The sequence below is a fragment of the Lucilia sericata genome, unplaced genomic scaffold (assembly GCF_015586225.1).
Source record: "Lucilia sericata isolate MDLA Ls3-8-SP2 unplaced genomic scaffold, ASM1558622v1 Contig000312F_arrow, whole genome shotgun sequence".
Classification (NCBI taxonomy): Eukaryota; Metazoa; Arthropoda; class Insecta; order Diptera; family Calliphoridae; genus Lucilia; species Lucilia sericata.
Window position 1 is genome coordinate 332,246 of NW_023994336.1, and position 19,617 is coordinate 351,862.

The 19,617-nt window shown below is 30.5% G+C and overlaps 1 protein-coding gene across 2 annotated transcripts in view; it reads left to right on the plus strand.

The window, feature by feature from the left end:
* LOC119603564 (homeobox protein 5) overlaps window positions 1-18,407 on the plus strand; it is a 51,595-nt gene extending 33,188 nt beyond the window's left edge. The window contains exons 1-3 of one of the 2 annotated variants that reach the window (XM_037955610.1): window positions 10,016-11,108; window positions 14,535-14,969; window positions 15,053-18,407. In XM_037955610.1, the coding sequence (XP_037811538.1) occupies window positions 10,862-11,108; window positions 14,535-14,969; window positions 15,053-16,875 (2,505 nt within the window). In that variant the 5' untranslated portion in view covers window positions 10,016-10,861 and the 3' untranslated portion in view covers window positions 16,876-18,407. Of the gene's footprint in view, window positions 1-10,015; window positions 11,109-14,534; window positions 14,970-15,052 lie in introns of those variants that run through there. The other variant, XM_037955611.1, reaches the window with a different exon arrangement.
* The last annotated feature ends 1,210 nt before the right edge of the window (window positions 18,408-19,617 follow it).

Below are 19,617 nucleotides of genomic sequence, written 5' to 3' on the forward strand. Positions count from 1 at the left end.
ATAGTGTAGTCTATAGTCTAGTCTATAGTCTAGTCTATAGTCTAGTCTATAGTCTAGTCTATAGTCTAGTCTATAGTCTAGTCTATAGTCTAGTCTATAGTCTAGTCTATAGTCTAGTCTATAGTCTAGTCTATAGTCTAGTCTATAGTCTAGTCTATAGTCTAGTCTATAGTCTAGTCTATAGTCTAGTCTATAGTCTAGTCTATAGTCTAGTCTATAGTCTAGTCTATAGTCTAGTCTATAGTCTAGTCTAGTCTAGTCTATAGTCTAGTCTATAGTCTAGTCTATAGTCTAGTCTATAGTCTAGTCTATAGTCTAGTCTATAGTCTAGTCTATAGTATATTTTATAGTATAGTCTAGTCTATAGTATATTTTTATAGTCTAGTCTATAGTCTACAGTTTATTTTGTAGACTAGGGGATAATTAGTTACATACTTAAGAATACATAATACATACTTAAGAAAGTACTATTTTTTTATTAGTTAGTACAATTTTAAAATTTAAATTTTCCATGCCTGGTCTGCACGTAACTTTAAATAAATACCTAATTAATATTAATCATACGTCACATAACACAGATTCATATTTAGTTTTAAAATCTAAAGGATATTTTCATGTTTGAGGAAAAGGTAAAAACGCTTAGGTAACTTTTAACACTTTATATAGAATAACCAGAAAAATAACTAAGGAAATTTTATTTTCACCTTGTCTTCTTCTTATACAATTTCCCTCTTTCTGCTTATTTAACTAGACTAAAAAAGAAACAATTCCAGGAGCAGTTACGATGGGTAACAAGCAAAACCTTGTGTACTTTGCATAAAAATCCAAAAGTAAACAGATCAAACAATTATTTTTATGTTGTTGTTGTTGTTTATAAGGATATTTTAAGATTTTAAATCTATAACAACAAGGGGCACGTTTTAGTACCATTGGTGACTTATGAAACTTCTGTGGAAAGAATGATTACGAAGCAATTTAACATTTAAGCAATTATAAAAATATTATGGAAACATAATCATTTCTAAATTTTGAAAGTTTTAATATTTTTGGACAATTAATACTTATTAAACTTTACCATTAAGTATGTTTTTAAAACAAACTAATTATGGCCAACAATTGATGTAACATTTGTTTGTTGTCTTAAAACCCTAAAACAAATGTATAAATTTGTTAAAACATTTCCAGAATGCACTATGTACTACGTAATACAGCTTATGTATATGGTATGTTTGTTGGAATATCGGTTAAACAATTTTCTTGGAACTCAGCAACATTTCTAAAACAATTTTCTATAGAAACCCCTTCGGAAAAATTCTGGCAAAACAAATAAATAGTCTTACCTATTCGTCTATTTGTACCTACATACATACGTTCTTCCAGTTCTGTTTAGTTCTGTTCTGTATACATATGTAAGTAGCAGCAACAGTATTTGGTATAATCAGTGTCGCGTCCGTTCTAAACATGTGAGCAATGGGATCGTTGTACTGGACTTAAAAAGTTGTGCACATTTTCCAACACGTGAGACATGTGCTCAACTTAGCTGAGACGCTGTTCTATACAATTGTTGGGTAAAAATAACTTTTGTCAGTTTGAGGCACATTTAGATTTAGTTGAGGGTTGTGGAGTCAGAGGGTTGACACTTTGGATTGCTGCAGAATGTATATATTGTTGTTTAGTCAGTCAGTCAGTTTGTCAATCTATTACGTATTATTTTCTATGGTATTTTTGTTTATTTTTTCATTTAGTTTTTTTTTTCTGTGCTGCTGCTGTTGCTGTTCAATTCGATTAAATGTTTCGTAACATTCTCACTATGATACCGGTATAAATATACAACAATATGGAACGAGTGTAGAAAGATTGTCGTAGTTGAGTTTATTTGTGTTGAATTCTATGTAAAATGCTTAGAAAGAACATCATGATGTTGTTGTTGTTGCTGCTGTTGATTACACATACATATTTCGTTAAAGGTAAAAACAGATTGCAGCAACAATTGGTTGCTAAACGTGAGAAGAGAATAATTATTACAGATTTTTTATTAGATTTTGTTGCTGTTGTTGCTTGGTTTTATGCACAAAATTCTATCTACATTTGTAAGTCTGTATGAATGTATGCATACGAAGTGTATAGTGGTTACAAAAGTTTTGTACAACGGAATGTAACCTATTAAAAAGTAAAAACTAGAGTATTTACCCGTTTATTTCAAGATGTGTACATGAGTATTATGTAGCTGCCACATGTTGTGGCACACATTGCTTTTATGAAAGTGCCACATGTTTTCAGACAAAATTGTAATGTAACAATTAGCAAGAAGATAATCATTGAAAGATTCATAAATATCCTTCTTGGTTATCCAACATAGTGGAGGATAACCTGCGGCATTACTAGCCACTATATTGCTATATGGGAGTCTATAGTACATCCCATAATCTAGCGTATAGTCCGTTCTATAGTCTAGTCTATAGTCTATTCTATAGTCTAGTCTATAGTCTATCTATAGTCTATTCTACAGTAGAGTCCATAGTCTAGTCTAAAGTAGTCTATAGTCTAGTCTATAGTCCAGTCTATAGTCTAGTCTATAGTCTAGTCTATAGTCTAGTCTATAGTCTAGTCTATAGTCTAGTCTATAGTCTAGTCTATAGTCTAGTCTATAGTCTAGTCTATAGTCTAGTCTATAGTCTAGTCTATAGTCTAGTCTATAGTCTAGTCTAGTCTATAGTCTAGTCTATAGTCTAGTCTATAGTCTAGTCTATAGTCTAGTCTATAGTCTAGTCTATAGTCTAGTCTATAGTCTAGTCTATAGTCTAGTCTATAGTCTAGTCTAGTCTATAGTCTAGTCTATAGTCTAGTCTATAGTCTAGTCTATAGTCTAGTCTATAGTCTATTCTAGTCTATAGTCTAGTCTATAGTCTAGTCTATAGTCTAGTCTATAGTCTAGTCTAGTCTAGTCTATAGTCTAGTCTATAGTCTAGTCTATAGTCTAGTCTATAGTCTAGTCTATAGTCTAGTCTATAGTCTAGTCTATAGTATAGTCTATAGTATAGTCTATAGTCTAGTCTATAGTCTAGTCTATAGTCTAGTCTATAGTCTAGTCTATAGTCTAGTCTATAGTCTAGTCTATAGTCTAGTCTATAGTCTAGTCTATAGTCTAGTCTATAGTCTAGTCTATAGTCTAGTCTAGTCTATAGTCTAGTCTATAGTCTAGTCTATAGTCTAGTCTAGTCTAGTCTATAGTCTAGTCTATAGTCTAGTCTATAGTCTAGTCTATAGTCTAGTCTATAGTCTAGTCTATAGTCTCTATAGTCTAGTCTATAGTCTAGTCTATAGTCTAGTCTACAGTTTAGTCCACAGTCTAGTCTATAGTCTAGTCTATAGTCTAGTTTATAGTCTAGTCTATAGTCTAGTCTATAGTCTAGTCTATAGTATAGTCTAGTCTAGTCTATAGTCTAGTCTATAGTCTAGTCTATAGTCTAGTCTATAGTCTAGTCTATAGTCTAGTCTATAGTCTAGTCTATAGTCTAGTCTATAGTCTAGTCTATAGTCTAGTCTATAGTCTAGTCTATAGTCTAGTCTATAGTCTAGTCTATAGTCTAGTCTATAGTCTAGTCTATAGTCTAGTCTATAGTCTAGTCTATAGTCTAGTCTATAGTCTAGTCTAGTCTAGTCTATAGTCTAGTCTATAGTCTAGTCTATAGTCTAGTCTATAGTCTAGTCTATAGTCTAGTCTATAGTCTAGTCTATAGTCTAGTCTATAGTCTAGTCTATAGTCTAGTCTATAGTCTAGTCTATAGTCTAGTCTAGTCTAGTCTATAGTCTAGTCTATAGTCTAGTCTATAGTCTAGACTATAGTCTAGTCTATAGTCTAGTATATACTCTAGTCTATAGTCTAGTCTATAGTCTAGTCTATAGTCTTAACTATAGTCTAGTCTATAGTCTAGTCTATAGTTTAGTCTATAGTATAGTCTATAGTCTAGTCTAAAGTCTAGTCTATAATCCAGTCTATAGTCTAGTCTATAGTCTAGTCTATAGTCTAGTCTATAGTCTAGTCTATAGTCTAGTCTATAGTCTAGTCTATAGTCTAGTCTATAGTCCAGTCTATAGTCTAGTATATAGTCTAGTCTATAGTCTAGTCTATAGTCTAGTCTATAGTCTAGTCTATAGTCTAGTCTATAGTCTAGTCTATAGTCTAGTCTATAGTCTAGTCTATAGTCTAGTCTATAGTCTAGTCTATAGTCTAGTCTATAGTCTAGTCTATAGTCTAGTCTATAGTCTAGTCTATAGTCTAGTCTATAGTCTATTCTATAGTCTAGTCTATAGTCTAGTCTATAGTCTAGTCAAGTCTATAGTCTAGTCTAGTCTATAGTCTAGTCTAGTCTATAGTCTAGTCTATAGTCTAGTCTATAGTCTAGTCTATAGTCTAGTCTATAGTCTAGTCTATAGTCTAGTCTATAGTCTAGTCTATAGTCTAGTCTATAGTCTAGTCTATAGTCTAGTCTATAGTCTAGACTATAGTCTAGTCTATAGTCTAGTATATACTCTAGTCTATAGTCTAGTCTATAGTCTAGTCTATAGTCTTAACTATAGTCTAGTCTATAGTCTAGTCTATAGTTTAGTCTATAGTATAGTCTATAGTCTAGTCTAAAGTCTAGTCTATAATCCAGTCTATAGTCTAGTCTATAGTCTAGTCTATAGTCTAGTCTATAGTCTAGTCTATAGTCTAGTCTATAGTCTAGTCTATAGTCTAGTCTATAGTCTAGTCTATAGTCCAGTCTATAGTCTAGTATATAGTCTAGTCTATAGTCTAGTCTAGTCTAGTCTAGTCTAGTATAGTCTAGTCTATAGTCTAGTCTATAGTCTAGTCTATAGTCTAGTCTATAGTCTAGTCTATAGTCTAGTCTATAGTCTAGTCTATAGTCTAGTCTATAGTCTAGTCTATAGTCTAGTCTATAGTCTATTCTATAGTCTAGTCTATAGTCTAGTCTATAGTCTAGTCAAGTCTATAGTCTAGTCTAGTCTATAGTCTAGTCTAGTCTATAGTCTAGTCTATAGTCTAGTCTATAGTCTAGTCTATAGTCTAGTCTATAGTCTAGTCTATAGTCTAATCTATAGTCTAGTCTATAGTCAAGTCTATAGTCTAGTCTATAGTCTAGTCTATAGTCTAGTCTATAGTCTAGTCTATAGTCTAGTCTATAGTCTAGTCTATAGTCTAGTCTATAGTCTAGTCTATAGTCTAGTCTATAGTCTAGTCTATAGTCTAGTCTATAGTCTAGTCTATAGTCTAGTCTATAGTCTGTCTACAGTCTAGTCTATAGTCTAGTCTATAGTCTAGTCTATAGTCTAGTCTAGTCTAGTCTATAGTATATATATATAGTATATAGTCTAGTCTATAGTCTAGTTTATAGTCTAGTTTATAGTCTAGTCTATAGTTTAGGTTATAGTCTAGTCTATAGTCTAGTCTATAGTCTAGTCTATAGTCTAGTCTATAGTCTAGTCTATAGTCTAGTCTATAGTCTAGTCTATAGTCTAAAAAGAATAATAACAATCAATAAATTTCCTACCAAAACACACACTAACTTAAATTTAGCCATGTAACAAAAGAAATTTGAAATCATAGAATTTTTTGTAAAATGTGGGCCAATAGTAAACTTTATGATTGTTTAAACAAACAACAGTTTAACCCAAATACACAATATCGTGATCGTACAAACAATAGAAAAATAGAGTTCTAAACTACAAATAGAAAGTTATAATAATTCACATTAAAATAACATGAAGACAAAGCATTGAGAGTTAGAAGTTAGAAGAAAATAAAGTAAGAAATTTACTTAACAAACACATAACACGTTTATAACGTGGTTTCTATAAGTCATTCTTACGTTTGCGTCATTGGTAACATCTATAAAGTAAGAACCTCTCCCGACCCCTTTTCCAAATCACTCTTAGATTACGTTGGTGGGTTTTTTTTCGTCTTCGTTTTAATTTCTATAACACGAAAGCGTAATGCAACAGACAGACATGTATAGAATCATTCCAAAGAAAACCTCAAACTCATATACCATATAGTATACACAAACCCATAAATATTACAACTAATGATTACTCAACATCTGTCTCTGCAATGTGATCAGTTTGCACACACAAAAACAAAACAAGTATTTCCATGAATGACAAAACACCTAAATACCGCAACAATCTAAGTATCTGGTCGAACATCAAACCAGGTTTTCGTAAGTTTGTTCTTTCTTTTTCATTTTTTTGAGTTGCGAAAGAAGAAATGGGCTTGAAAATAATATAACATTTACCAACTCAAACTTATAAGTTACGAAAAAATTTCACTTTTACCTAAAAAATATGGGTTGCAACCGGGTTTGATGTCAAACATACAACAAAACAACATCAGAACGAATTGTGAAACTTTTACATATTTGTATACAAACTTATGTGCATTATAAATCTAGAAGATACAGAAACAAAGAAAGCAGATAGAAAGACAGATTCATTTGTTCGATACGGTTCGGGGTTGGGAAGTTCAATGTAAATATAAAAAGTATACCTTTCTCGTATTCTATGAATTCATTAGTTTTGAACGGAATGGACCATAGTTTTGACTATAGTAAAGTCGATACACGGTTTTGACAATAGCCTAATTAGTAGTTCAATCTATAGTATACAGTCTAGTCTATGGTCAAGTCTATAGTCTAGTCTATTGTCTAGCCTATAGTCTAGTATATAATCTAGTCTACAGTCTAGTCTACAGTCTAGTCTGTAGTCTAGTCTATAGTCTAGTCAAGAGTCTAGTCTATAGTCTAGTCTATAGTTTAGTCTATAGTCTAGTCTATAGTCTAGTCTATAGTCTAGTCTACAGTCTAGTCTATAGTCTAGTCTACAGTCTAGTCTATAGTCTAGTCTATAATCTAGTCTATAGGATAGTCTATAGTCTAGTCTATAGTCTAGTCTATAGTCTAGTCTATAGTCTAGTCTATAGTCTAGTCTATAGTCTAGTCTATAGTCTAGTCTATAGTCTAGTCTATAGTCTAGTCTATAGTCTAGTCTATAGTCTAGTCTATAGTCTAGTCTATATCTAGTCTATAGTCTAGTCTATCGTATAGTCTATAGTCTAGTCTATAGTCTAGTCTATAGTCTAGTCTATAGTCTAGTCTATAGTCTAGTCTATAGTCTAGTCTATAGTCTAGTCTATAGTCTAGTCTATAGTCTAGTCTATAGTCTAGTCTATAGTCTAGTCTATAGTCTAGTCTATAGTCTAGTCTATAGTCTAGTCTATAGTCTAGTCTAGTCTAGTCTATAGTCTAGTCTATAGTCTAGTCTATAGTCTAGTCTATAGTCTAGTCTATAGTCTAGTCTATAGTCTAGTCTATAGTCTAGTCTATAGTCTAGTCTAGTCTAGTCTAGTCTATAGTCTAGTCTAGTCTATAGTCTAGTCTATAGTCTATAGTCTAGTCTATAGTCTAGTCTATAGTCTAGTCTATAGTCTAGTCTATAGTCTAGTCTATAGTCTAGTCTATAGTCTAGTCTATAGTCTAGTCTATAGTCTAGTCTATAGTCTAGTCTATAGTCTAGTCTATAGTCTAGTCTATAGTCTAGTCTATAGTCTAGTCTATAGTCTAGTCTATAGTCTAGTCTATAGTCTAGTCTATAGTCTAGTCTATAGTCTAGTCTATAGTCTAGTCTATAGTCTAGTCTATAGTCTAGTCTATAGTCTAGTCTATAGTCTAGTCTATAGTCTAGTCTATAGTCTAGTCTATAGTCTAGTCTATAGTCTAGTCTATAGTCTAGTCTATAGTCTAGTCTATAGTCTAGTCTATAGTCTAGTCTATAGTCTAGTCTAGTCTAGTCTATAGTCTAGTCTATAGTCTAGTCTATAGTCTAGTCTATAGTCTAGTCTATAGTCTAGTCTATAGTCTAGTCTATAGTCTAGTCTATAGTCTAGTCTATAGTCTAGTCTATAGTCTAGTCTATAGTCTAGTCTATAGTCTAGTCTATAGTCTAGTCTATAGTCTAGTCTATAGTCTAGTCTATAGTCTAGTCTATAGTCTAGTCTATAGTCTAGTCTATAGTCTAGTCTATAGTCTAGTCTATAGTCTAGTCTATAGTCTAGTCTATAGTCTAGTCTATAGTCTAGTCTATAGTCTAGTCTATAGTCTAGTCTATAGTCTAGTCTATAGTCTAGTCTATAGTCTAGTCTATAGTCTAGTCTATAGTCTAGTCTATAGTCTAGTCTATAGTCTAGTCTATAGTCTAGTCTATAGTCTAGTCTATAGTCTAGTCTATCGTCTAGTCTATAGTCTAGTCTATAGTCTAGTCTATAGTCTAGTCTATAGTCTAGTCTATAGTCTAGTCTATAGTCTAGTCTATAGTCTAGTCTATAGTCTAGTCTATAGTCTAGTCTATAGTCTAGTCTAGTAGTCTATGTCTAGTCTATAGTCTAGTCTATAGTCTAGTCTATAGTCTAGTCTATAGTCTAGTCTATAGCTAGCTAGTCTAGTCTTTTAGTCTAGTCTATAGTCTAGTCTATAGTCTAGTCTATAGTCTAGTCTATAGTCTAGTCTATAGTCTAGTCTATAGTCTAGTCTATAGTCTAGTCTATAGTCTAGTCTATAGTCTAGTCTATAGTCTAGTCTATAGTCTAGTCTATAGTCTAGTCTATAGTCTAGTCTATAGTCTAGTCTATAGTCTAGTCTATAGTCTAGTCTATAGTCTAGTCTATAGTCTAGTCTATAGGTCTAGGCTATAGTCTAGTCTATAGTCTATGTCTATAGTCTAGTCTATAGTCTAGTCTATAGTCTAGTCTAAAGTCTAGTATATAGTCTAGTCTAAGATTTAGCATTTATCTAGTCTACAGTCTAGCATATAGTCTTGTCTATTGTCTAGTCTATAATCTAGTCTATAGCCTAGTCTATAGTGTGATCTATAATCTAGTATATAGTTTAGTCTATTGTTTAGTCTATAGACTAATCTATAGTCTATAGTCGAGTCTATAGTCTATTCTATATTCTAGTCTATAAACTATTCTATAGTCTAGTCTATAATCTAGTCTATAGTCTAGTCTATAGTCTAGTCTATAGTCTAGTCTATAGTCTAGTCTATAGTCTAGTCTATAGTCTAGTCTATAGTCTAGTCTATAGTCTAGTCTATAGTCTAGTCTGTAGTCTAGTCTGTAGTCTAGTCTATAGTCTAGTCTATAGTCTAGTCTATAGTCTAGTCTATAGTCTAGTCTATAGTCTAGTCTATAGTCTAGTCTATAGTCTAGTCTATAGTCTAGTCTATAGTCTAGTCTATAGTCTATAGTCTATAGTCTAGTCTAGTCTAGTCTAGTCTAGTCTATAGTCTACAGTCTGCTATACACAAGAAAAAACTGTTATACTGAACATGTTTGTTAGAAAATCTTTTATACTCTAAACTGTTATACTATAACTAATAGTTAAAATTTTCAATATTTTATACAAAATGAATAGAAAAATCTAACAAAACTGTTATACTGAACATTTTTATAGAAAAAAAGTGTTATACACAACATTTAAAATGTTGAAAAACGTTTATTTAAACATTTTTAAATAGAAAAAAGGTTATTTAAACATTTTTAAATAGAAAAAACTGTTATACACAGGATTTTCTATAGAAAAACTGTTATACGTACAATTTTTTTTAAACAAACTAAGAATTAGTAACAACAAAATTTAAATTATATAAAATTTCCCATTCCCGATGTAAATATGTATTTATTTACCGCCCTCTCTTTTGCAATGACCTAGAAGAGAACAACAAATCAACAGATATACGTATGTACTATATAGCGAGAGAGAGGGAGAGATACAAAGAAAGGTGTTATAAATGTATAAGTATTTGTGTAACGAACGAACATGTTGTGTTCAACAGTTTCAAACTTTCACGCGGTGCTAACGTCATTGCATACAACACTTCGTGTTTCTGCAACGTGACCACAAGTAACTCTAAGAACCACAAATATATTGGCCAAAGTGAAAGAGGTTGTATTGAGAAAGCTTTTCTATTCAATTGCGTTTTGGCAGTCATAGCTAACGGTTGTGCTTAACAGCTAAAAGCGGATAAATAAAGAATAACAAGAGACGTTTTTTTTTTTGGATTATTATAATATAATAACATTTGTTATTTTGATTTTAAGTTTAAAATAAAAAAGCTAAAGAATAATAAAGAACGCTAAGAGGAAAATTAAATAAAAAAAAGTAAATTAATTATGTTAATATTGAGAGAAATAAAAATTTCATTATAAACAATAAGTGTTATCTAAATACTACACCGTAAATGGACTTGTACTACAAATACTACTATTAAAAACGAATTTGTTTAATAAACACAAAAAAAAGGAAATAAATAATAAATAACAAATTCTAAAACGCAAATAATAATTTGCATAATTTTCAAATTCAAGTGAAAATAAATGTGTTGCAATTTTTACTGAGAATTCCTGTGAATCATATATTTTTTTTTTGCAATATATTTAACAAAAAAACAAAACAAATTATTAAATATTTTTTTCTATAAAAAAATAACAAAAGAGCAAAGAACTTTAGAAAATGTGACTGTGTTTTTTTTTTTTTTTTGGTGATTATTAAGTGATTTGCCATATTTGTTAATTTGAAAATATTATAAAGTGCAAGCAGATAATTGTATTAAATAATAACAATAATAAATATTTAACAATTTTTGACAAAACAACCAAACAAAGAACAACAACAACAACAATATGCGCAACAGTTATTAAAACCCCAAATAAAACAATTATTGTCAAGAAAAAACAAAATAGAAATAATAGAACAAAAATTTAAAAAAATATAAAAAAAACGTTAAACAAACAATTGAATTTAAAATGTCGATTGTTTGTACTCTAGAACCCAAAGTGAATTTATTTAAAGGTCCTGTGGCTACAAAAAATTTACTTGTTCTAAAAAACAACATTATTAACAGCAGCAGCAATAACAACAACAACAACAACCACAATAATATAATTAATAACAAAATTACAACAACTTCATCAGTTAACAACAAATTATTAACGGATACAACAACTGCAACGTTACAAAATTCAACCACAAATAATTGTGTCAAAGAAAAATGTATGTAAAATACAATTAAATATAGTATAAATGTATAATAATAATTACAACAAATTTAAACAAAATGGAAATTTTAATTTTATAATTAATAACAATTACAAGTTTAATGTCAATATTTTGTTGTAGTTGTAATAAATTGTAAATAAGTTTTAATATCTAAGAAATGCTTAAATGACTAACTTTAAAAGTTATAGAACTTTGGAAATGCTGATCCGTTTTGGGAAAATTTTGGTTTCGAATTAGTTTAAGAGTTAAGCTTTCATTTTAATGTTTGCTGAAAGGTATAGTTTCAATATAGCAAATCCTATTGCTAGGCAAAGTTGGCCTACAAGCAAATTTTTTAAATATGCCAAATTTTTATAGTTATAGAACTTTTTTGCAACTGATCTTCTGATCCATTAAGATTTTATTAGAATGTTAGTTAAAGAGTTGAGCTTTTGTTATAATGTTTGCTTTTTAGTCTAGTTTAAATACAATAGGTGCTAGAGCTAGGCAAAGTTGCCTTAAGCGCAAATTTTTGAAATGTGCAAATTTTTAAAGTTATAGAACTTTGGAAGTGCTTCTATGACCTGTTAAGAATTTGGTAGAGTATTAGTTTAAGAGTAAAGCTTTCATTATACTGTTTGCTTTTTGGTCTAGTTTAAATACAACAAGTGCTAGAGCTAGACAAAATTGGCTTTAGGCGCAAAATATGGAAATTATAAAAGTTGTAGAACTTTTGAGGTTTTGATCTGATCTGTTAAAATTTTTGTAGAGTGTTAGGTTAAGAGTTAGGCTTTTATTTTAATGTTTAATTCCTAGTCTAGTGCAAATACAACAACTCCTATTGCTAGGCAAAGTTGGCTTTAGGCGCGAAATTTGCAAATTTTTAAAGTTATAGAACTTTTGAGGTTTTGATCTGATCTGTTAAGATTTTGGTAGAGTATTAGTTTAAGAGTTAAGCTTTTATTATAATGTTTGATTTCTAGTCTAGTTTTAGTGCAACAACTCCTATTGCTAAGCAAAGTTGCCTTAGGCGCAATGTTGCAAAATATTCAAATTTTATAAAGTTATAGAACTTTGGACGAGCTTATCTGATCTGTTACGATTTTTATAGAGTGTTGGTTTAAATATTTAGATATATAGAACTTTTAAGTTCACCATCCGATCTGTTAAGTCTAGTTTTAATAAAACAACTCCGAGTGTAAAGCTAGACAGGTTAACTTGCCTATAGAACTTTTAAGCTTTTGGTCTAATTTGCTTAAATTTTGGTATAAATCTGGAACTCTATGGTAACCCAAAGTTTTAAAACTTCTAAGATCTATTACTTTTAAAGTTGTAGAACTTATTATGTTGCTTTCTGATCTGTTTACAACAAAAATTTTAATTCAAAACCCCGATTGAACAATTATAGCAAAATTCTGGTTAAATTTTGTTTAAGAATTTAATTTCTTTTAGCATTTTCTTAAAAAAATCTTTTATAAATTTAATTCTTTAAATTTTGTTTGTAACACTTTGCAAAGAGGACTCAAATTCCTTTCAAATGATATATAATATGAATAAATTAAATTTGGAAAGTAACAATTCGAAAACCCCGGTATTACTTTCATAAATGTATAATAGCGTTATTTTCTTAGAAAAATCTGTTATAAATTTAGTTATTTATAGATTACAAGAGTCAATTTGTAGACTCAATTTCCTTTCTAATGATATATAATATGAATAAATTAAACTTGCTTGGGCCAAGGGAAGTTATATCTTCAAAACAGTTACCCTGTTATATCTTTCATAAATGTATAATAAAGTTATTAATGGTTTGTAATACAGAATTTTGTTTTATAAAGTTACAATGCAAATTTTAGCCTTCTACTCTTTAGATTACCCAGAGCTAGTAAAGTGCCAAAAACGAAGATTATGTAAAGATCTATGGATTGTTAAGCGGAAATAGGGTCTTAATTATAACTTATTATTATTATTATTATTATTATTATTATTATTATTATTATTATTATTATTATTATTATTATTATTATTATTATTATTATTATTATTATTATTATTATTATTATTATTATTATTATTATTATTATTATTATTATTATTATTATTATTATTATAACTTTCTTAAAACCCCACCTTAACAATTGCTTTGCCTTTACAATTAAGAAAGAAAGTATATTTGGGCGTTAAGGATGCGGCCATTAGCATTAGACCCTCTCCACCTGATTGGTCTGCTAATTCAGGCGATAATAGTAGTAATTAAAGGGATTAGGGTACCTCTATATCAAATTTTGAGTTGATAACTGTATTTAAACATAACGTATGATTCTAAAGAGTCAGTTAAGTCTCCATTGAAGCAAATGGGGTCTTCAAAGTAATATTCAAACAAAATTTTTAATTAACTATGATCTGGTTAACTTAGTTATATAATCTCAACAAACGGTTAACGTTTAGCGGAACAATATTCTATTTATTAAAAAAGTTAAAACTTAAAATCATAATACAAGACATAATAAAGTTGCATTGACCACTTCCTTGATTACTAAGGGTCAATATAGTAACTTTAAGGTATAAGGAGGTAAACTAACAACTAAAACTATTAGTTATTTAAATAACTCAACTGTCAAATAATTTTATAACAGTTTAAGCTATTAAAACCTTTAATAAAGTTTCAGCGACTACTCTTTAGATTACTAAGGGTCAATCAAGTAACTTAGAGATACTTAAAGGTAAACTAAACATTAATGCTACTATTGTTTACTTCAATAACTTAACTCACAAATAGTTTTATAACAGTTTCAGCTACTAACACTTTACCTTTGTTAAACATTACAAACGTTATAAATTACCCATAATATGACGGTAGGGGAACTACTCAATTAGTTGTTGAGTTAGGACGTGAAAAGAAAAACTATTTTTAATTTTTTTTTACTGATAACATTTAGTCTAGAAGCAAATACGAATTATTACATGACATAGTAACAAATTTACAAATTAAACAAAGATAATCAACACATCTACAGTTATTAAACAATACAGAGACAATATTTTTTTTTTTAAATGATTACTTAATACTTAAATGCTATAACAAATAATAGATAATTTTAATTTATTATTAAATAAAATTTAAAGGGCAAATATAGGAAATGATATCATGAAAATATTTTGAAAAAATAAAGCTAAAGCTGAAGTGAAAAATCTATTAAGTATTCTAAGAGAATGATTTAAATACCAAGAAATTCTAATTAACATTCTTCTGATGAATCATTTTAATCAAGTAGAAAAAGGAAGGTAAATCCCTAAAATTTTGTAATTTCTTAAAACTTAACTTTAACGTATAATATTAATTATACGAATTTTTTTCAACATTACGTATCCGCTGTTTTGAAACATTAAATATTCAAAATTTTTTAATAAAAAATGTCCCTTATATCTTTCTCTTTTTAGCTTTAAACGCTCAGTCCTCGACACAACATACAAAAGTAACAGATTTCAAATCGCGTATATCAGTTACGGAGTTTGTTAGACGTAACACTAATCTGGGTTCACCCCTAACTATTAACACCAATAGTGATCTAATAGAACTGCAGCAACAACAACAACACCAGCAGCAGCAGCATCAACAACAAATCCAACATCACCAGCAACAACAACAACACAGATTAATAACGGCTGCCACCACAAATATGCCCGAAGTTTTACATGCAGCAGCCGTTAATAGTCTGAATACAGCAAAATATCATCAACACCACCAACAACATCAAACACTAACACCAGTAACAGCAGCAGCAGCAGCCGCCGCCATGGCCATGAATACAGTACGCATGTCCACCATATCGCCTACCCTGTCCATGAATGGCAGTTCAAATGAGGCCACCAATAGTAAGTTTTCCTAGTTTGATCATGCTTAAAAAAGGAAGATCACTAATATATACTCTCTCTCTCTCTTCCTCTCTTACTTTCAGTGCACAGTCTTTCTATGTATAATGGTCCTGTCAGTCCACAATCTAGTGATTCGGGTCATAGCATGTCGGATATGCATATATCTCGGGATGGCAAATACGTTACCTTTAATGGTGAACACATGACCAAACAACAGGCCAATGCCGCCAAAGAATTATTCTCACAGCGCAAACAACGAGAATTTACACCGGATTGCAAGAAAGATGACAGCTATTGGGATCGTCGTCGTCGCAATAATGAAGCCGCCAAGAGAAGTCGTGAAAAGAGACGTTATAATGATATGGTTTTGGAACAACGTGTGGTGGAATTAACAAAAGAGAATCATGTTCTAAAGGCTCAATTGGATGCCATTAAAGATAAATTCAATATTTCCGGAGAGAATTTAGTGAGTGTAGAGCAAATTTTGGCTTCGCTACCCACCAGTGAGCAGGTTTTAAGCATAACCAAGAGAGCCAAAATGACTACCCCCTCTGCGGCTAATACACAAAATAATTTCAATAGCAATGTTGCTAACACTAACAATGGTTTACTCTATAGTTCCTCCCAAACACCGGGTACAGCTCTTCTGCAACAGAAGTCCTCCAACGAGGTGTTGAGTTCAACTAATGACAAGTTATCTACACAAACAGTTATTAAGCCTAATGGTTTGCCTGCAGCAGTAGCCAACTCAACCACCACTCCCTCCTCATCGTCGTCTGCCACAAATTCAACTTTACACCTGGCTGCAACACAAGTTTCTAATACCGTCCAATCACCTCAGTCCCTATATGCAGCCTCGAGCACAGCCGGCGTTCATTATAATCCTGCAAATTTAAGTGAAAATCTTACACCTGCAACACAACATAACCAACATCATGTGGTTACAGCCGCCGCCTCTACCACGGTGAATAGCCAATCTCCCCCTAATCTACAAAATTTACATGTTTTACAAGCCCTCAATCGTCGCTGTGACTTGGATAATTTGCGCAAAGTGGTCGCCGTGGTAGATGCCATCAATACTAATGGCGATTTGCAAACATCGGTTAGTGGCCTATATACAAATGCTCAATCTGCTGCTCTTTATGCCGGAGCTGCTCAACACATGAATCCTCTGTATTCTCAGTTCAATAAAGAGGATCATGGTTATATGTCTACTAACGAAACTTCTCCGGTTAGCAGTAATGTGGGTGATTCTGTCAGCTCATCCTCGGCTCGTGCTAATGCCAGTGTTTTGAATCTTTCACGGCGTGCCAGCACACCCACAGCCTATGAAAACATGCTATCCTCAACTACCTCCTCCTCAAGACTTTCCTCCATGTCGTCGGCCTCCTCGTCGGGCGCCGTTTCCGGCGATGATGATCACGAAGCCGACAATGAAATGCCAGAAGAATCAAATGAACACAATCTCGCCAGTACTACCACCAGTCCCCTCAGTACCGACTCCAACAATTGCTTGCCGCTTAAATTAAGACACAAGTCCCATTTGGGCGATAAGGATGCAGCCGCCAATGCTTTGCTTGCCCTACAGCACATTAAACAGGAGCCGATTAGCAGCAGAGCCTCACCACCCGGTTGGGCTGATAATTCCGGCGATAATAGTAGTGATGAAAGAGATTCGGGTATTTCTATACCCAGTCCCGAGTGGACGGCACAATATCAACGTAAGGTCTTAGTGGCGGGCAAAGATAGCTGTACAGCTTCGGCTGTGGTGACTGTAACACCGTCGGAGAGAGATCATATTTTAAAATCACAATTGGCTAGATTAGAATCAGAAGTTGCTACTATTAAGAATATGATGATTTATTCATCAGATCAAAATTTAATACAACAAGATCTTAAAATATAAAAATACAGAGACAGAGAGAGAGAGAAAAGGAAAGGGAATGAAAAGAGAGCGTTTAGTTGCAATGTAAGGAGAGTATAATATAAGTTTAAAAAGATAAAATTTTGAGAAGATTTTAACAGAAACAAGTGTAAGCTTTGCTTTTAGAGAGAGAGAGAGAGAGAGAGAGAGTGAGACAAATAAGTTTTGTTTGTTTTTTGAAATGAAGAGAGTCAAAAAGCTGTCTGCCTATGTCTAGTTTAATTGGATTATTTAAAATTTTAAAAGTTAAGAAAGTTTTGCTTTTTGTTTTGAGAAGTTTTAAACTAGAGGAGTGAAATAAGTACTCTCTCTGCTTAGTTTTTTTGTGTTTCGAAAGTAAGAGTGTTTAAAAGCTCTAAGCCTATATCTGTTTTAAACTGAACGAACTATTTAAAATTTTAAAAGTTTACAAAAGTTTAGCTTTTTGTTTTAAGAAGTTTTAAACTACAGGAGAGAAATAAGTGCTCTCTCTGCTTGTTTTTTGTGTTTCAAAAGCAAAAGAGTTTAAAAGCTTTAAGCCAATCTCTGTTTTTAACAGATCGTTAAAAACAAAAAATTTATAAATTCTTATTATTTGGTGTGTATTTTATACCTGCTTAAGTTTAGAGAGGGAGAGAGCTTTTTGCCTAACTCTAGTTTAAACTGTAGCTTTGGAAATTAAAGAACATGAGAGAGCTTTTTGCCTAACTCTAGTTTAAACTATAGCTTTGGAAATTAATGAAAATGAGAGAGCTTTTTGCCTAACTCAAGTTTAAACGGTAGCTTTGGATATTAAAGAAAATGAGAGAGCTTTTTGCCTAATTGTGGTTTAAACTATAGCTTTGCAAATTAAACAAGTTTAGAGAGCGAGAGAGCTTTTTTGCCTAACTCAAGTTTAAACTGTAGCTTTGTAAATTAAAGAAAATGAGAGAGCTTTTTGCCTAATTGTGGTCTAAACTATAGCTTTGCAAATTAAACAAGATGAATGCTTGCTATTAACACTCTGTCTGATCTGTCCAGCTTGCATCAAGCTGAGAAATTGTGGAGAAGAGAGCAAGAAGAGAGAGAGAGAGAGAGTAAGTTAGAGAGTGAAACTAAGTTTAATTTTGTGTTAAAGTTTTTACATGGCAACTAAACCTGTTTTGAGTTTCCTAAACTATATATTTTTTGGAATTTTTTTTCTTTTTCAAGGAGAGAGAGGATAGACAATAATCTAAACATGTTATGCGTTAGAGAAAAAGAGAAAGTAGAAAAAGAAAAAAACACATAAATTACTAAACAATCTCTTTAACAAAAAAAAAAAGAACTTATATTTATAAAATAAATTTTTTTCTATAAAATGTATACTTTGTTTTTACACAATTTCATTTTTTAAAGTTTGGCATAACTGTTGCAAATCATAGGGAGTTTTGTATAGAGACCCCAGATCTCAAAGTTTTTACTAGAAAAAAATAAAAGAGAAAAAGAACTTGAAAGCGGTATTACAAAAAAAAAAACAACCTTTAATATTTAATAGTTGTTGAAACATTAATTAACTAAACAAAAAACACTGGGAATTCCATTATAAAGAAAATGGCACATTCCCTAAACATTATTATTTATACTACTTATTATTATTATATTTTATATAAAAATTTATAAAAAAAAACCTAAATGTACATATTGATCTATATTTTATATAAAAAAAGCAGCAATGAATTAGTTTAAAAGAAAAAAAATTACATAAATAAATGTTGTAATAACTTTTAAATATTGTTAATGTTTTATTATTGCTATTAAAGTTCTTGTGAAGAACCACAATTATATGTGGTTTTTCTTTGGAAAAAGAACTTTAGTTAAACTATATTTAATATATAAATATATTTATCTTTATGATAAATATTTCTTTTTTTTAAAAAAAAGTAACTTAATTATGACGTTACCAGCAACAAATAAAAAAAAAAGTTTCCTTATTAAAACAAAAATTAAAAAAATGTAAATAATTAGTATACAACTTAAAAAAAATACATATTTTAATATTTATATTAAAAAAAAAAAACAAAACAAATTATACTTTTAAAAAAAAAATTACCTAAAAAATATATATATTTATATAACTTTACAATTTATACAAAAACAAATATTTGTATTATTTCACTAATTTTAGATTTTTTTTATCGTTATTATTTTATCTAAAGTTTCAAATAAAACAAAAAAATAATAAAAAATAAAATAAATATGTGACTAAAGTGTTGTTAATGTAATGTTTAATTTTAATTTTCTTTATATATATAATTTTTTATAAATATTATACAAAATCCACTTTACAGCAAAAGCAACAATGTCGTAAATTATTTAAATGTATTTAAATGTTTCTTAAAAAAAAAAATCGAAAAAATATATATTTTAAGTCAAACAACAAAATAATTTTACATTTTTTTTTTGTTTGTTTGTAAAAGTTGTAATTGATGGACCGACAAGGATGATGTTTTAAATGTTAATATTTATATAATCAACAAAGTTTTCATTAAAAAAAAAAAATTATAAAAAAAACTTATAAATTGCATTTTTTTATTTCTAAGGGGGTTGGGGGGGGTTAATTAATAACTCTCAAATGTAGTTCAATTCTAGAGATTTTCAGCGATCTCACTAAATGAGTTGTAAACTAAGCTAAAGTTTCAGAATGTACATCATGGAATGTTGAAGTTAGCAAAAAACTTCAAAGGAGCTTAAAAGCTTTAAGCCTATCTCTGTATTAAACTAATC